Source organism: Gobius niger, assembly GCF_951799975.1.
Source record: "Gobius niger genome assembly, chromosome: 1".
NCBI classification, from domain to species: Eukaryota; Metazoa; Chordata; class Actinopteri; order Gobiiformes; family Gobiidae; genus Gobius; species Gobius niger.
In genome coordinates this window covers 52,666,950-52,684,567 of record NC_136852.1, presented here as the reverse complement: position 1 = coordinate 52,684,567, position 17,618 = coordinate 52,666,950, and the positions used below count along the sequence as shown (strand labels likewise).

Here is a 17,618-nt window from a genome sequence, read left to right as displayed (position 1 = left end):
TGGCTTTTTTACTTTTACACATTATACTTTTTTATTTTTATTTTTATTTTATTTTTTTACAGTAGGGCAACCTGGAAAAATAAAACAATCAATCACTTATTAAACATGAATGTGCTTTCCCCCCTAATTAATTATGTTATCCTCTTTCTAATGTAAAATGTGAAATAAATGTAAGTAGTTAAGTAGTTAAAAAGCAAGTAAACGATTGGCTGTTCGACCGGAAAGGGGCGGGTTCCAGTGACTGCTGTAACCAATTAGCTTCTGTGCTCTTGATCGCTTGACTCCAGAAAGTAAACAGACTTGTTTTGATCTGTCAAAAATCAAGCGGCTTTGCCATTTCTTCTTCCACACACAAAAAAGAATCGACACAACTAACTTTAAATGGACGGAGGCGTGTCAATCTACGGAAGGTGCTTTTGTTTATGCTTGACTTGTGCTGCATGCTCGATTGTTTTCTGCTAGGTGCTATGTCTGTGCAGCTGATTGCTGTGGAATTTCTTGACTAAAGGTTAGCTTAAATAATTATTATAATGAAGTAGGTCTTCCTTCAAGCATGAATCGATGTATTTAAGTCATTGTGCTAACGTAAATACACTGTCATTTGGCTTCTTGCTGTGCGGCATTAAAAGCTATCGCCTTAGCCTTTAGCTTGGCAGACATTCCATCATCAAGGTTTCTACTTGGCAGATAACGCAATGAAGCCCGAGTACAAGTTTCCTGCTATGGCTGAAGACCGAGGGTTGAGTCCACTGGGAGGGCGCCCCAGATCCTCCAGCCGCAAGGGGCGACAGACCTTCTGGAGCTCGTCCCACTTCTGCAGCCTCCTGGACGGCCTGGTGGGGCTCAGACAGTCCGGGCTACTGTTTGATGTGGTGCTCCTGGTAGAGGGACGTCCCATACAGGCTCACCGCATACTGCTGGCAGCCTCCTGTGACTACTTCAGGTACAGAGGGTTATACTTGTGTGTAATGTTTGTGACATATTTGTGACCCGAGTGGTTAACGCAGCACCTTTACTTTTCATCCCAGTGCTCTCTACTTTACTCTCGGATCAATTGTTTAGTAGGTTTTCTGGTGAGAGGGTCCGTCAGCAGTGAAAACCTACCAGAAACTCTAAAAACAATCAATCCTGGAGCATCATCGAGGCGACTGTGATTGAAAGTAAAAGGTCGCCATGCCAACCAGTAAAACGTCAAATATGCACGGATAAAAAGTGTTGTTTTGTCAAATAAAAACTTCCATAATGCACCTTTAATTTAAGAATTAATATTTAATAGCCTATGTGTCTACTCGACCACGAATACCTGGCCTGCTTAGACCATGAACGTTGTAAATTTAGCATTTAACAAAACTTCTTCATATTCAAGCCATTGCTTTCAGACATTTTTAGTCACAAGATCCACAAGAGCTGTTTGTTTACTAAATTCTGATTAGCTCCTAGATCAGTGAAATCATATGATCAGTGGTGGTGGAGACTCACGATACCTGCTTGCTTTTAAAGTGTTTATCGTAGGCTACAGACTCTCTAGCACTGTTGACTCTGAAGCACCATACTTTTTGTGTCTTTAGGGGCATGTTCGCCGGGGGGCTCCGGGAAACGCAACAAAACGAGATACCGATTCATGGAGTAACTTTTGTTGCTATGAAAAAAATACTTGACTACATCTACACCTCAGAGATTGAGTTAGACCTGGAGTGTGTTCAGGAAGTGCTGGTCGCAGCCACTCTGTTACAGGTAATGCTCTGCTTAGGGGTGGAGGAACGTGTGTGATGAAGGTATTTTTGCAGAACTGGTTGGTGTACTAAAAATGTACCAAAGCAAAAGTAAAAGTAAAATACTAGCACATGTCTAAGCGCTAAATTCATGTTGACATTTGCTTTTTATCAACCACTCCAAAGGTTGTAATGCATTGTAAATAACCGATTTTAGATACTGTAGTAACTAATTAATCCACATGTAGGACTAAAAGAAAGACGGCACTAGAACAAAGTAACAAAGGAAAGTTCAATACAGTTTTATTCTTTTCATCAGATTAATTACTCTTCTGAAATTTCATTAATCCCGATTTATTTTGATGCAGTTATTGACTTGATTATCAATACCAGGCCAACATAAAACACTGTATTTTGGAGTCTTTGCTGACATTTCATTGGTAAACGAATAACCATTTCATAAATAGATGTGATTTTTGTGATTTGTAATGCGAGTGCTCAGTCTTAGGGCACAACTTGTGATATACCTCCGCTTCAATTGAGCACATTTTCTCCAGATCGGCTTTACCCAAGTCTAAAAGCTTTGCAATAAGAAGGAGAGACACAGTGTAATGCTTCATTTGAAAGCTAAGACCTATAAAACTGATTTTTTTTTGTCTCGTAGCCGCATTTTTGTCATGTTTTTTAAGCGATTTAGTCGTGTTGCATTTTTGTAGCTGTTTTGTCGTGTTTGTTGCTTTTTCATTGCTTTTTTGTTGTAATTTTTGTTTCTTTTTTGGGCCTTTTTTGTCATGTTTTCGCCACGTTTTCATCGTTTTTTTTGTGTGGTATTTTTGTCTCGTTTTCGTTGTCCTGTTTTTGTTGTTTTTAATTGCATTATTATTATTTTTTTTTCTTATGCTTTTAGATTTGGGTAAAGCCAAACTGTGCTCGGTTCAGGTTGAGGTCAAAAGGTTGATCCAATGCACTGATATTTTTTTGATTTAACTGACTTTAACTGACAACACTATTACACTCACATGAGCGCTTGTAATCTCCTAACTCCTCTGTATTTTTACCAGCTTGAAATTATCATTGGGTTCTGCTGTGACTTCCTCTACTCCTGGCTGGATGAGACCAACATTTTGGAGGTGCACCATTTGGCCGATATGTACGGACTGGAGCAGCTCAAAGCCCGATTCCACTCCTACCTGCTCAAAAACATCCAAAGCCTGTCCAGGGTCGACGTGTACCGGCAGCTGCCCCAGGACGAGGTCTTCAGGGCCCTGAGCAGCAATGAGCTCCAAGTGAACAGTGAGAACGAGGTGTACGAGGCGGCGCTGCATTACCACTTCAGTCCAGAGCAGGTGGAGACTGACCAGGTCTATCTGCAGGTCAGTCAGCAGGTGTGTTCTCCACGTTCAACTCATTAACAAACAGAGCAGCGTTTTGCTTGGTTTGTTTTCAGTCTATGTAGTCTATGTTTGTAGAGTTTGTGACATAGTCAAAATAAATGAATAGATTGTAGTCATAATGTATCTTCTACGACATTTAGAAAGTTAAAGAGACTAGATGCAAGTTGGTTATTTTATGTTCACTACTGCCACCTCAGGTCTTGCGCGTAACTGCAGGTTCTATATTAAGCTCGTAACACCTTTTTGAGTGACAGTGCAGGATTTTAGAGGCAGTTGTGGTGAACAGGTCTGAGCTCATTCTACACATTAGGACATGGCTGGAACATGTAGGGGGTGAACATACTTAGTTTTAACATTTTTAAACTCTGATAGTCCCTTTAAGAATACTGTAAAAGCAGAAAATCAACCAATCATCTAAATAGCAGTGAATTTGTAATTATGCAAAACGTACTGTAATGTTACAAAAGGAGAAGAGGTTTACATACAGGGAGTATTTTGGGTTTAACGACATAGAGTTGACCGAGAGTGGACATTTTAAAGCAATACTATGTAACTCATGCCCCTAGAGGCCATAAGCGCCGCTGCAGGTGTTGTAGGATGTTATGGTTTTAGTTGTTCGTGAGAGTAAATACTACGCTGATACAGGGATATTGTACATACAGTTATTCAACACAATGGACATTTTTTTTCACCCACACTTGGCTGTAAATACTGTTTAAGTGGCGTGATTCCATTAGCGTGTATTACGCCTCCGACCCAGAGCAAGGAAAGCTGCAATTGTGGTTTTCTGGCCAGGGACACCAGGGGGAGATAACCCCCCCAATCATCCCATTAACACTTGTATTACCCCCAGAGGGACTACGAAAAGGATTTATTAAGGTAAAAAAGTTACTTTGAACTGCTTTAAAGGAGAGGCTAGTTTGTGTGGTTGAAACGGGTACAGAGGAAGTTCAGATGAGGTCAGACAGATGAGTCACTGCTGAAAGGACAAAAGCTTGGATGAAAAGGCGATTTCATTTTCTCTTTAACACTCATTGTTTGCTTAACATTTTGGTAATATATATATATATATATTTTCTTTAACCCAAAGGATAACCTGAAAATGCTGGAGACAGTGCGCTTCTGTCTGATCGAGAAGCACGTATTGGAGCGACTGCACAGCAGACTCAGCCCTTGTCCTCTGAGGGATCTGGCCTCTGAAGCTCTTAAATATCACGAACTGGAAATCCTGCAGCCCGTCCTGCAAAGTCCTCTGACCCAGCCGCGCTCCACTCTCCACTGCATACTTGGATTCGGGGGCATGTTCTGCTCCATCCCGTACATCGACCCAGAGCCTCTGTTCCAGGTCTATCACCCGAGTTGGGGCGAGTGGCGGACTCTTAACGCGGCGCCCGGGCCACAGATGTCCAATCAGGGCATCGCGGTGCTCAACAACTTTGTGTACCTCATCGGAGGGGACAAGAACACGCGACGGTTCCGGGCTGAGACGCGCTGTTGGAGGTGATGTTGATGATGTTAAATTTGGATTATAATGTGGTTCCCGAAGTCATTTCGTCGTATGACTAAAATGTCTTGTTGTTGAATAATAGACTATGAATAAAAATCCAAACGAGGGACCAAAAAACATCTAAGTCCGGCCCTTTACATGTGGGAGAAGGTTCATGAAGCTTTTATCAAATACAGTATCTTGATAAAACTATAAATGTATAGTAAATGGAGGCTATTTCAGATGTAGCCAACTAAACAGACTGTCTCTTCATCTGTTGTGCTTGATTATTGTGCCCAGGTATGACCCTCGCCATAACCGCTGGTGCACCATCCAGTCTTTGCAGCGGCAGCATGCAGATCACTGTGTGTGTGTGGCGGGTGGTCACATTTATGCCATCGGAGGCCGGGATTACAGCAATGAACTGGACTGTGTGGAGCGCTACGACCCACGCACAAACACGTGGGAATATGTAGCACCTCTAAAACGAGAGGTACGTATGATGACTAATCCTCTCCCTGTAATGCTTCATGTGTCCAGAGATGGTGTCCTTGTTAGCTTTTCCCCAGAGGTTTATGCTTCCTGGTTTAGCCCTGGTTTAGTAATTTTGTTGTGGATTATTTCATTCTCTATGCTACATTCCAGGTCATATTTTACTACTTTACTCGAGCATCTAAACAGTAAAGCATAAATATTACAAAAAGCAACAAACTATATCATATGTGGCCCTAATGTTTAGTTAGAAAGACACCATTTCCTGAAGTGGGACTAAGCAGAATATTATGGATTTGTGTAGGTCTATGCCCACGCGGGAACCTCCGTTGATGGGAAAATATACATCACGTGTGGTCGAAGAGGAATGACCTACCTCAGAGAGACCTACTGTTACGACCCGGCGGCTAACGCTTGGACAGAGTGTGCACAGGGGCCAGTGGAGCGGGCCTGGCACGGCATGGCTTCGGTTAATGAATACGTTTATGTCATCGGAGGAAGTAATGACGAGCACGGGTATCGCCGAGATGTCGTTAAGGTAAATCATTAAGCATATGATGACTATGCCAACTAAAGCTATGTGCAAGAAACTAATCCGAGTAAGTTCAAAGGTTGATGACAGGATGATGACAATGATGATGATCATCATGATGATGATGAATGGCTCAAAACACAACTCATTATAATATGGTAAAACTAAACAAAAAAAAGAAAGAGGAGAAAAAATAGTTAACAGAGCATTATCAAATGCATGCCATCAGAGGGATTGAAGGGGAGAGTTCATCTTCATGGCCGTCTGGTGAATGAAGCTGTCCTTTAATCAGTTGGACCTGTCACCGACTCTGCAGTCTTCTCCAAAGAGTTTACTTTTTTCTAAAAATTGCTTTGACCCATGACCCATGACAACGCTGGGCAAGGTATCATATTTTTAACCACGCTGGTTTTTATTCTGTAGAATGAAAAAGTTTAAGCCTAATGCTTTGATTGACAGGCTCTGGGGAACTGTTGAGGCTCGTAGCCGGTCCGCTTCCTGCCCTTTTGCCCTTTTTAGGGAACAAGCTCTTTAGGAGGAGCACTGGAGCAGGGTGCGCCATGTTAATTTCACAGACCACATGGTCCCATTACTATGAAAGGGGCTCAATGGCTTCCGTCTATCTCTTGTATGTTATATCTATGGGTGTCCGCCCTCTGAGATAAACCTGTTGGTTTTGCAGTAGGAAAGATCATTGTTGAGCCAAAACACAACAGTCTGTCACAGCTCACACAGACGAGCGTCGTTCAGCTCCATCTCCATAACATATGTACATATAAAAAATTGTAGAATTCCTTAATCAGGTCCAGCAAAATCTGTGCTCTCCTATGGTCCTAATTAACAGTTTACAGTGTTTTTCTTGTTTGTGGCAATATTAACATGCAAGTCTTTTTTATGTATTTCAGGTGGGATGCTTCAACACAGTCACCAACACCTGGTCAGTGGTGAGCCCATTGCCTGCTGGCCACGGGGAGCCCGGTGTGGCGGTTCTGGACAGTCGTATTTACATCCTGGGGGGGCGCTCTCACGACAGGGGCGACAGGATGAAGTATGTGCATGTGTACAACACCGAGACGGACGAGTGGGACACAGACACTGAGTTTACCGAGAGCGTCTCCGGTTTGGCAGCCTGCGTCATTCTCATGCCTCCCGCTGTCATAGCTCAGACCAAGAGCTGGGAAGGCAGCAAAGCATCATGGGACGACGTGGTGGAAAACTCTGAGGACTCTAGTGAGGACTGAGCTGCCTCTAAGCACTGCAGACAGATATGCACTTTGAATTAACTTATACAGTTATACAGGATTTTGTGGTACTAACCTAAAGTCACAATGTTACACACTTTTCTTCCTAAATAAGAATGTTGAATTTTGAACAATTATAAACTCATATCAACTGCAGATAAGAGTTACAGTTTTGAGTGTACTAATATTGTTGGCATGTTACTTCTGAGCATTAGTAAGAATTTAGAGCATATAGAACAATTTGTTATTTAGACTTTACACTGATAATAATCATGTATTATTATGGAGGTACATTATTGTGTCCCAGAGCAGTCATCAGTTTTTTTTTTTATGTTGGGTTATTTATTTATGTTTGTTTGTTTGTTTGTATGATGAAAAAAATATATATAATTTAAAATTATTTGCAATAGGAAATGTCGGATAAGTTCTGCATAAAACTGATGGTTATTGATCATCTCGGTCCTAATGTATTTATTAATTGGCTATCAAGCACAAATATGGTGGATGGTTTAACCTCTAAAACCACTCAATGGCTTTTTTAAAGTGTGCCTTTTCATCCTGTGCCTACTTCTGTAATACTGACATTTTTAATTGACACATGTTCATTGTCTTGGATGTATGTATGCCATTTCATTTGGTTTTGAACTGTGCGGATTAAAAAATGTTTAAATAATGATTTCTTTGTGTTATGTATTGATTAATATTGTTTGGTGCTTGGCTTGTGTGTAAAACAATCAAAAATTGTTTGGTGCATTAAACCATCACTAAACAAAATAGCTCCATAATTTTGGGAGTAAAAAATTATGAATTAAAGGCGCATTGTGTGACTTTTTAATAGTGCATATTTGTCTTTTTAGTGGCCCAGCAGCTGTTTGATGATTCACAGTGGCTTCTCTGATGCTCCAGGATCAATTGTTTTTAGAATTTTTGGTAGGTTTACACTGCAGACGGACCCTCTCACCAGAAAACCTACAAAACACTTGATCCTGGAGCGTTGTAGAGGCCACTGTGATCAAAAGTACAGGTGCCTTGCAAACCGCCTCCACTGTGGTTTTGGTGTCCTGAAGAGGGCTGTGTTTGTGAGCGAGTGTTTGCTTTAGTCAGCAACATTCCCATTTTTACCCGGCGAGCTACTTTTAAGCAACACAAACATCAGAGAGCTACTTATGCTTCAAAGATACTTGGGTAAAATGCGACTTTGTGACTTTACCCAGAAGAATCAGTGAACACACAAAGACACAAAGACAGGATGCGTTGGTCAGAGCTTGGATCAAACAGATTGTAATTTTTGAGTTTGTGGGTAAATGCTCTACACCAGGGGTCCCCAACTACATCAGCTCGAGGTCTACAAACTTGTATTTGGTAACTTTCGACATATGTCCAGGGTGCGGACATGTGTGGTCATTGCTCTTGGAAATGTTAAAGCCACACCGCGTAGAATTTTACCCAATAAATAAAATAGAAATGCAAGCATTTATTTCATGACAGATATTTTCATCATTGAAAAACACCTCATAAATGTACAAACAAACGTGAGCTTTTGCTGTGAGTGGCTCAGACATGACTGTAACTTTACTGGGAGTGGGTACGTCTCCAGCTCGTCTCCATGGCGATGTTGACTAAAGTCAGCAGAATACAAGATTTGAACAGGTTAGGTCTTCATCCAAATCCATCCTTTGATTATCCACTGCAGTAATAAACTTTTCTGTGTAGAGCTGATCATTAGGAGCATGTTTTGAATTGATGTTAACACAATAGTCCAAAATGTTACGCAGTGTCCCTTTAAAACACAGGTTGTCTATTTACAAAGCAGAACTGATTAATCAAAAATGTGGCCATCTTATTTCAATGTTATTCAAATTGTTAAGATAATTTTTAATTCAGCCTTAGAAATTAAGCACATTGAGGGGATGAAAAGGCTTTGGGGTCCGGACTAAAGCCTCTGGAGGTCTGGATCTGGACCCAGGTCCGCCAGTTGGAAAAGAAGAAAATCCCTTGAGCTTTGTACTTAGTTACTGGTAGCTCCTGAGCCACTGGTTGGAGATCCCTGACGTAGGACATGTCCCCTCTGAGTTCATCTCCTCATTATGACAGTAGGCATGTCATCTTGTGCCTGTTGCTCATCCCTAGGTAGTGTTGTACAATGTCCCCTGAAAACAACAGAAAGTATGTCTCGAGAAAGATTAATCTTGTATAAAACCTGTAATCTCTATAGTTTAGACTTACTTTAGACCCATACATACAGTGTCAGCCCTACTTCAGGCAGGGCTGACACTGACATTGAGTGTGTTTACATGCACTCAAGTATCCAGGTTATTAACTGGGATTTTAAGTTTCCTGGTTTTGTCTGGTTCATGTAAGTTTCCCGGTTTCAGTTTCCTGGATAAGCCAAACATCATATCCAGAATATTGTCATAACCAGGTTACTCGAGCGCATGTAAACACACTCATTGTTACATTTTTAAACGTTGATTTACCCTCATATATATTCCCTCTTTCACAAAACACTTTTTTTTTTGTGCAATATCTGAAGCCTACTGTAATAATATTAGCTTTAACTTGGTTGCTTTTACGATGACTACCAACCTTCCCGCCCACCCAATACTGGTGATTTTATTGTTCCGTGTATTGACTTGTGGCCACGTTTTTGCAGTCTCCCCCAGTTCCTCTCCATTTGGTGCTTCAGTTTTATGCAGGTTGTGTCTAAAGCTTATTCATCACCAGCTGTTAGTCCTATTTCACACTGCAGTGCCAGCCCCGGGACCACCCCCTCCTACCCCGGACACATAACCCACAGAGACCCGCTGCTGACTCGGGACATATTATAGGACAGTCCCATTACAAGTTTTATGTTGGAGCCTTTTCATTCTGGACAGGGCCACCTCGGGGATACTTAAAACATATGTCATGCACTTAAACGTCCGACTTCAGCTCAATGCGAGGCTTTTTGTCCAGCCATTATCAGCGCAATTAAATGATCCCCATTATTCACTGATGCACTATGCAGATTTGCCCCAGCGGACTTAAAGTGCTATTGAGTGGCTTCTACTAAAGTCCTCTTTGAAACATCTTCTCCAGGCAACCTATCCCTTTCAATAACAAAGCAAATATAAGGTTGTATTTGTTTAGTAAGATGGCTCACAATGAAAAAAGTAAAGCTAATTTGCATGAAATATTTTAGTAACGCCATGACCTGATCTTGGAAAGGAATGTTACTTCTAAAGCAGTAACATGCTCCAGTCTGTTCTGCATGGACCTTTTTTGACAATTGCCTGGAAATAAAGCTATCATCAAAGCTAGTGTACGTTAGATTACAGCCTGTGAGTTTCATGTGTAGGTACAGGGAGCAAGAAAGCATTTACACATGTGAATGTAGTGTGTAAGTGTGTAATTGGTGGTGGTCAGATGGGCCGATGGCGCAGATTGGCAGGCTCTCTTCCTAGCAAGGCAAGGCCAGTTTATTTGTAGAGCACAATTCACACACAAGGCAATTCAAAGTGCTTCACAGTTGTATGAAATTACAAGAAAACTGATCAAATCAATCCATAAAACATCAACGTAAAAGAGTGCAGATAAAATACTTTCAGTTGTTGCGGCGAAAAAGAATTGTTTTCAGCCTGGATTTCAACATTGTCAGAGTTGAGGCCTTTCTCACATCCTCAGATTTTTAGCTTTAGCCTCTCCGTGTTTAGTCCTGACTCTGGGAACCACTAGGAGACCCCTCCCTGAAGTTCTCTCTCTCCCGACATGGTTCACATGTGGCTCTAACATGTCAGAGATGTACTCTGGCGCTAAACCCTGAAAAGACTTGTACACAAGCGGCGCTGTTTTAAATTCAATTCTCTGAGTGACAGGAAGCCAGTGCAGAGACCGGAGCACAAGACTAATATGGTCGTATTTCCTGGTTCCTGTAGCTTACCACCACCAAGTATGGAGTGAATGAATAATGCAAGTTCTTTGTGTGTCCAGAAAAGCGCAACATAAAACCAATGCATCACATGTAAGTACAGGTGATTAAAGTGCGAGGTTTAATAAAGGTGTCCAAAGTGTAACAACTGTATACAAGGTGTAACAAAGGTGTAAGTGTAGATGCAGGTATATAGATGTGCCAGCTTTATAAAGGGCATATAGTTTCATTCATTAATGCGCAATTACACCATACCTTAAGTGTAACTACACCTGGTTAATGCAAGATTAGACACTATGTATGCCTTCATTACACATTGTATGCCTTTGTTTCACGTACACCCACATGTTCTGTCCATCTTTATTGCTCTTTGTCATTATGAATGTGTTGTCACTTTCTTGTTGCCTGTACCTAGAACTTGTGGGCTGTAATCTAAATTCAAACGTCATGGTAAAAAATTAATAAAGGGACCGTACGTTCAAATTCTGGGCATTCTGTCTAAAAGAAATATGATATCAAAACAAATACATGCCTTATAGTCTAAATGTCAGTCATTTCTTTCCCTAACGCACCTGCAGTGTCTCATCTTAATTTGGTAAACGGCACAACTCACACTTGAAGGTGCATATCTGTCCTCCTCATTAACAGCCTCTTGGGAGTCAGAGGATGAAAAGGTGACACTACACTCAAACAAATGTCTTTGGTGGTAACGAGCTGGACTGAATACAAAACACCAACAGCCCACCCCTCCTCCGACCCCCAATACTTTACAATCGTCATTAGCAGCTCACGCCTTGGAGGGTGGAGGAGACGGGCCAACGCCACAGTGAAAGGGCAGCCAAACGCCCCTCACTTTCATGCTTTTTAAGGCTCATTGAGATGGAGACAGTGTGTTGTGTGGTCGTTTATGATGTTGTTGGTAAACATCAGCAGGAGAGCCATGTTCTCAGCTTGAGATTGGAAATACACACCGGTCTGGCTTTACATGGGATTCCCTTTATGGCATTAGACCGACTTTTTTTTTAGGGCTGCAAACAGCAAATCAAAGGACCCACTGCATGTACTATTTCACAGACACCAAGGCTTTTCTAAAAAACAACTCCACGATGCACAACATTGATTTGTTTTTATTTTCAAGTCACATCACAAAGTTCCAAGACAGAAATAAATTGCACACTTATCTTTTATAAAAACAATATTTACACCTGAAATTCAGCAGAAACACCAAATAAATAGACCACAATAAGACAATCTTACTTCATAGTAAAGCACGCTCTCTGCACAAATCACATTCAGCCCGACTTCTTAATGAGGCGAGACACTGCGGGTGACGAGGGGGAAAATAAGGGATACAGGAAGGAGTTTAGGCATCAACTTCAAAATTACAAGACTGGGAGGAAGATAATTGTTGTCCCTGGAGTGTGATGAAAAGACTTTTTGAGAAAATGGTTCCAATCTTCCAATATAAAACTATGGAGTTTAGTTAGGTTAATAAAAAACTGAAAATGGCCTGCAGTGTCTACCCTTCGTCTTCCCCGATTCTCTCTTTTGCTATGGCTGGCCTCTTGTCTGGGACATGCACGGTCTTCTGGGTGAGCCCTCTGTGCAGCGACCGTTTCAGCAAACTCAGTCTTTTTTTTCTTCCCCAAAGTCCATTCACCAGCAAGAATATGAAAACAGAGGGTACTGGCTCCACTCCACGTTGCTATGGTGATATCCAGGGTGCACCGCCTGTGTGGGGTATTCCGCCGTCAGGTGATGGGGCGCGGGGTACTGCGACGCCCCTGTGTTTCCCCACTGCCCCAGGGGCTGCTCCGCTGTGCCGTAGGGGCTGTAGATGGGATGTCCGATCATGCCGGGTTTGCCAGCTTGGGCCACGCTCATGTTGAGAACCCCGGGATAGTCCTGGGGTAGATTCTGGGTCGCGCAGGCGGAAGAGGGAGCGCCCATGTCTTGAGGTCTGGTCGCTTTGGATGAGTCGTGGTCCGGGACGGTGGCCACATCAGGGACTCTCGGCTCGAAACGGCCCGAGCCGATGCCGCTTCGACCCACGGCGGCTGCGGCCGAGGAGGAGGACGACGGTGACGGGGTTTTTCCAGAGTACTCGTGGAACCTGAACAGGGAAAGGCTGTTAGATTTTAGCAAAAGAATAAAACGGTCACAGACTGTGTGGAAGGGGTGGTTCTCTTCATGTTTTTAGCAACTAATCTCAGTTTTTGTTTTGTTTTATTGAATCAGGTATTTTCCAATGCCGTGAAGTGACCAGAATTTGTAAAACATGATTTGACTGATGAAGCAAACACCAAAGGGAAGAAAGTTAATGAAAAGATATCTCAAATAACTATCTTAAAATCCTGGTTTTATTCAGACTTGAAAATGGAAGGAAACTGCGTTTAAATTACAGCCACTCTTACATGTATTGCAGAATAAAAAAAATAGGTAAAATAGGTAAAAAAGAACAGGTATTTTACACCACCTTGATGCATTGTACCAAGCTAAATTTGGTATAATGTAATCTGCTTTGTAACAACCTGTAATAACTTGTACTTATGTAGTTTATATACAATGGAATAATGTGTTTGCACATAATTTAATAAGACCCTTAGGGTTAGAGTTTGGGTCTTCTATCTTATTATGCTATGTACCTCCAAACTACAAATACATATTATTTCACTGTGTATGTAACCCATAGGTACTAGTTATTACACATTATTACATAGAACATTACATTGTACTAAATTTGGTAGGTACAATGTATCAGGTGTAAAATTAAGTGTCACCTTGGATTGAAACTGGCATCAAATCTAAACTTTACTGCATACATTTGTCAACAAATATCAAAACCATGGTCTTAAACAAATTTTACACAACCCTTTGCTCAAAAGTTGCCTGGTGTGTCCAGTTTGTTTTTTAATATCAAAATTTCCCCTCCTTTCCCCGGTTTGATAGAATGTTACAAATCTGATGAAATAAGTATGTCAAGATGTTTTGCATTTGTGGCATTGAAAATATAGACTTTAGGCATTAAAAGTGCATTAAAAAGTAGTAAATTGGACTCCCTGGTTTCTGTAGAAACCCTGTATCAATTTTATGTCTATTTTTATAATTATTTGTTTACATCTGTGCGTGAGGAATATTAGTTTAAAGTCATCGTTCTTGAGAAGAAGTGCGACAGCACTATTCTGCATTCAGCAGCATATTCACCTGTAGGGCTGGTATGAGGCGGGAGCCGGCACCATCTGCTCTGCATTATACATGTCCCGCGCGTCTGTCCCGTTCGGAGACTCCGTGGTGACACTGTGCTCTCGCTCTGCCGCCCACGGGGAGTAGCTCTCCTCTTTTACTGGGTCCACCTCCTTCCTTTTGTCGATCTCATCACCATCAAAACCTTCGAAGGACGGCCTGCAGAAGTCTGGAAGGAAAAGACAATGACCAAGGCTCAAAGACAAATCGACCTTTACAGAGGGTTCAAAAAGTACTTACACCCCTCTATTATGATACTACCTTTCTTTCATAAGGCAGAGAGGCCTAAATGTTTTATGTTTTGTCTGTTTAGGTACCTGGCTGGCTTTCTTCCTCAGAGTCTCGGGCCAACATGTCGCCCGCCTTAGTTTTCTTCTCTGCACTGTCCAGGCTCTTGATGGCACGCCTGTAGAAAAATATAAAAGATATTCAATGTAGAAGAAAAAAACACGCACATTCACCAATTAAAGTATGCAATTCTCACCTTTTCTTGTTAGTGCCCTCATCCCGGAATCCTTTAGCAAACGGATTGTGGTCGATCTTCAGTTTCGTGATCTGCAACAGTAAGCAAAGGCGTGGTGAAAAACCTTCGTGGAAGTTGTGGAGATGATAAGGAGCGGATAGAGGGCTGACCTTGGTGTTTTGGTAGGCTGTGACCGCGGTGAAGGAGGTCTCGGGGAAAGTGAAGGTTTGGAACACGCTCCAGCGCACACTGAAGAGGTCGTCGGCCTGAACGATGTGGAAACGCGGGTGGTATCGATGCATGGAGTGGAGAATGATCTGGAGGAACATGGCTTTAATTGTAATGTGTACCACGGCAAGACGTAACAGATATTATGGGCTGAAGGATTTTTGGTTTATTTTATGTTTTTTAAGTTCACCCTCCACTGAAATGAACTAATAAACTATTATACCATAGAAAGCGCAGTTTGAGCAGTAAGGAGTGCCTCGTTTTATTACATGTTTTCCATGTCGATTGCCATAACCTCTTACCCCTCACCTTAACCGAGTGCATTTTCAGCATTAACCAAATCAAAAGCTTACAGCCTATAGGCCAGTCTAACACCTCATTTGAAAGATAAGACCTACAAAACTGATCTTAATTGTTCTTTCTGCTTGCTCACTTTTATGTTTCTCTTTTATTGCTTATTTTGTTGTGTTTTCATCCTTGTTTTCCTCTCATTTTTGTCGTGAAGATGCGTTTAGATTTGGGTCATGCCGAATTAGAGAGAATGTGCTCGGTTCAGGCGCTGGTTAAGAGGTTAATATGATCGTTGGGGCTTCACAATGTGAGGGAAAAAAGAAGATGTACTTGACAATTGCTTTGAATATTGCAATACCATTTCGTTAACGTCGTGAGCAATTAGTTGTTCTTCAAATTATGTCAAAACAAGAATAACCCAAACCAGGCATAAATAGGAAAATTGTTGCTGAAAGTTGACTTGTGCCTCATCGTCTCATCGCAAACCTAAATTGTGTTATGTAGATGTGACCCAGTTCCTTACGTGTCCGTGCTGGTCCAGCGTGTTGTTGGTGAGCTTGAGCTTGAGGAAGGACACGGACTGCTTCATCCAGTGGCTCCCGGGGGCCGGAGAGTCGGGGTGGAGGTAGGTCCTGCACGGCGGCTGGGGCTCCGCTTTGCCTGCCACCTCCCACTTGTCTTTATTCCACTGGAGACGCCACACAGTTATCACACACAGTTAGGCTAATTTAGGACGAGTTAGATTAAAAAAAAAAAAAAAGAAAAAAAGGGGGTGACTTCTCCTCATTCCCACGATGCTGCAGTAGACAGGGGCAGGGGCTGAGAGTGACGGCTGGTCCGGGACTCCCACAGAGATAGGGTCTGGTACAGTGGGGTCCCAGCAGGGGATAGAAAAACAGGAAGAGATAGCACCCCTTTGATGTCCACTCTCAGGACAAGGGAGGGGGGGTGTCTGGGGAAGACCGCTGACTGACCACTTGGGGCGAGGCTAGTTCATTTGCAATATCATTAGATTATGTGGATTCCCCCTGGATAGCCTGGTGCTTTAAAGACTTGACTTTGATAATACAGTATCAACAATTTTACCTGTTTACAAGCGCATGTACATCATTACATTGAAATTCATTAAGATTAAGATGATTCTTCAGGATTTGATCAGACATGGATCTTGGAGATAATAATAATAATAATAATAATAATGATGATTTATGCCTTACTTTGTATCGAAATCCATCCACAGGAACCATATCGACCAGTAGGATGTATTTCGCACATGGGATAAGGCCAGAGATGTTGACCTTGCAGTGTGGGAACATCCTCCTGCAAAACGTAGCATTAAAGTTAAAAAAAAAAGTGTTTTAAATTTAATACAACTGATTCTTTACAACTGAGTTTTATTGTTCCAAATTATATTGCTTTAACGTAAACAGAGCTCAAGATTGTGCTGTCAAAAGCTCATAAGATTTGTGGGACATTCTGGCAATAATAAAACAAAGACACTGTAAAATGAGAACGTTTGCGTGAATGATAAAGTGTGTCAGTGTAAGATGTATTTACCAGTGGACAATCAAGTTTTTCCACGGATTTCCTCTCAACTTTTTTATATTGTTTTAGCTAATGTTAGTCTATGAACAATGTTTGCAAGTAGCCACTGACAAGGCTGATAACTTTCTATCCCACAATCTATAATAACAAATAAATTAACAATGTCTTACCTGCCAGGTTTGGTAATAATCATCTCTGTTCCTATTTCATGAAAGGACTTCCACAGCTCAGGGTCCTCCAGGGTCAGCCTGATGTTGCCTTGGAGGTAGGCATCAGGGCCAGCAGCCATGGAGGGGGGAGCGGGGCCGCTGAAGTTAGGCTTAAGCTCTATGAAGCAAGAGAAAGCTTTTGGTTATGGACAAAACTGCTCATGAAAAGGAGGATAGATGAAAGATGGCTTACCTCTTATGGGCTGCATTTCCCGTTGGATTTAGTAAAAGGAATGTAATGTCCCGCACAAGAGGCCAAAAAGTAAAAGTATCCAAGTATAGGGGTATCCAAATGTTGGTTTTCTTGTAGCTTCCTGGTTGTAAAGAGAATATCCAAAAATCCAAGAGTCAGTTGTGTCTAACGCCCTGTCCTGGTGCCACTTGTGTCAGGGGTCCTCCAGCATGGGGGCGCCCATGACTTTTAAGGGACTCCCTGCGTGGGAGGGGCCAGCGGAGCCATTCCCAGGCTTTGAAGTGGCACATTGATGAGTCGGGCCCCCGCTGTGATTGGAGGGCACTGGAAATCAAAGAGACTTAACAGAGCCTTGATACCGTCCCAACAGGAAGGGCCAACTGGAGGAAATGCATGTTTATTAACTGCTAAGAGACTTTAAAAACAAATATGGACCATGCACTTCCCTGTTTGCAGGGGAGAGGAGGCCTCGGCGGCACCAGTGCATGTGTGCTCAGCATTGACACTCGGGCCTCGGCAAACTGGAAATAACATTTAGTGAGTTTTAGTGGCCAATATCGGTCATTTTCACACAAGTGAGAGGCACAAATTAAAGACAAACACTTGAGCTGCATTATATTCTTTAGACTATGGCACAACATAACTTCAATTATATTTACTCACATTTGTGTTATTACCTTGC

General features: G+C 42.0%; 2 protein-coding genes across 4 annotated transcripts; one reads left to right on the top strand and one right to left on the bottom strand.

Annotated features, from left to right (window-relative positions):
- The first annotated feature begins 276 nt into the window (after window positions 1-276).
- klhl22 (kelch-like family member 22) lies at window positions 277-7,192 on the top strand. Of its 3 annotated transcripts, none has more exons than XM_079563092.1 (8): window positions 277-508; window positions 688-943; window positions 1,569-1,734; window positions 2,774-3,085; window positions 4,197-4,606; window positions 4,893-5,085; window positions 5,389-5,622; window positions 6,522-7,192. In XM_079563092.1, the coding sequence occupies exons 2-8, from the start codon at window positions 696-698 to the stop codon at window positions 6,855-6,857; spliced, it is 1,899 nt and encodes a 632-aa protein (XP_079419218.1). In that variant the 5' UTR covers window positions 277-508; window positions 688-695; the 3' UTR covers window positions 6,858-7,192. The 3 variants fall into 3 exon arrangements, with proteins under 3 accessions (XP_079419218.1, XP_079419216.1, XP_079419217.1); XM_079563090.1 differs by having other exon boundaries at window positions 2,774-3,097; window positions 6,522-7,191; XM_079563091.1 differs by having other exon boundaries at window positions 673-943; window positions 2,774-3,097; window positions 6,522-7,191.
- A 4,816-nt stretch (window positions 7,193-12,008) lies between these two features.
- Window positions 12,009-16,856, bottom strand: tbx16 (T-box transcription factor 16). The gene is made up of 8 exons (XM_079576144.1): window positions 16,705-16,856; window positions 16,207-16,309; window positions 15,513-15,677; window positions 14,641-14,787; window positions 14,492-14,562; window positions 14,325-14,413; window positions 13,969-14,176; window positions 12,009-12,877 (listed from the first exon to the last, which is right to left on the bottom strand). The coding sequence occupies exons 1-8, from the start codon at window positions 16,821-16,823 to the stop codon at window positions 12,421-12,423; spliced, it is 1,359 nt and encodes a 452-aa protein (XP_079432270.1). The 5' UTR covers window positions 16,824-16,856; the 3' UTR covers window positions 12,009-12,420.
- Window positions 16,857-17,618: the final 762 nt, after the last annotated feature.

Excerpts from the sequence above, each read along its gene's own strand:
- klhl22 (XM_079563090.1), top strand. The coding sequence starts at position 696 with ATGAAGCCCGAGTACAAGTTTCCTGCTATGGCTGAAGACCGAGGGTTG. Across the intron at positions 1,735-2,773 it reads TCGCAGCCACTCTGTTACAG|CTTGAAATTATCATTGGGTT; the intron begins GTAATGCTCTGC and ends TATTTTTACCAG. Across the intron at positions 4,607-4,892 it reads GCTGAGACGCGCTGTTGGAG|GTATGACCCTCGCCATAACC; the intron begins GTGATGTTGATG and ends TATTGTGCCCAG.
- tbx16 (XM_079576144.1), bottom strand. The coding sequence starts at position 16,823 with ATGGCTGCTGGCCCTGATGCCTACCTCCAAGGCAACATCAGGCTGACC. Across the intron at positions 15,678-16,206 it reads TGGATGGATTTCGATACAAA|TGGAATAAAGACAAGTGGGA; the intron begins GTAAGGCATAAA and ends TGGCGTCTCCAG. Across the intron at positions 12,878-13,968 it reads GCCTCATACCAGCCCTACAG|GTTCCACGAGTACTCTGGAA; the intron begins GTGAATATGCTG and ends TTCCCTGTTCAG.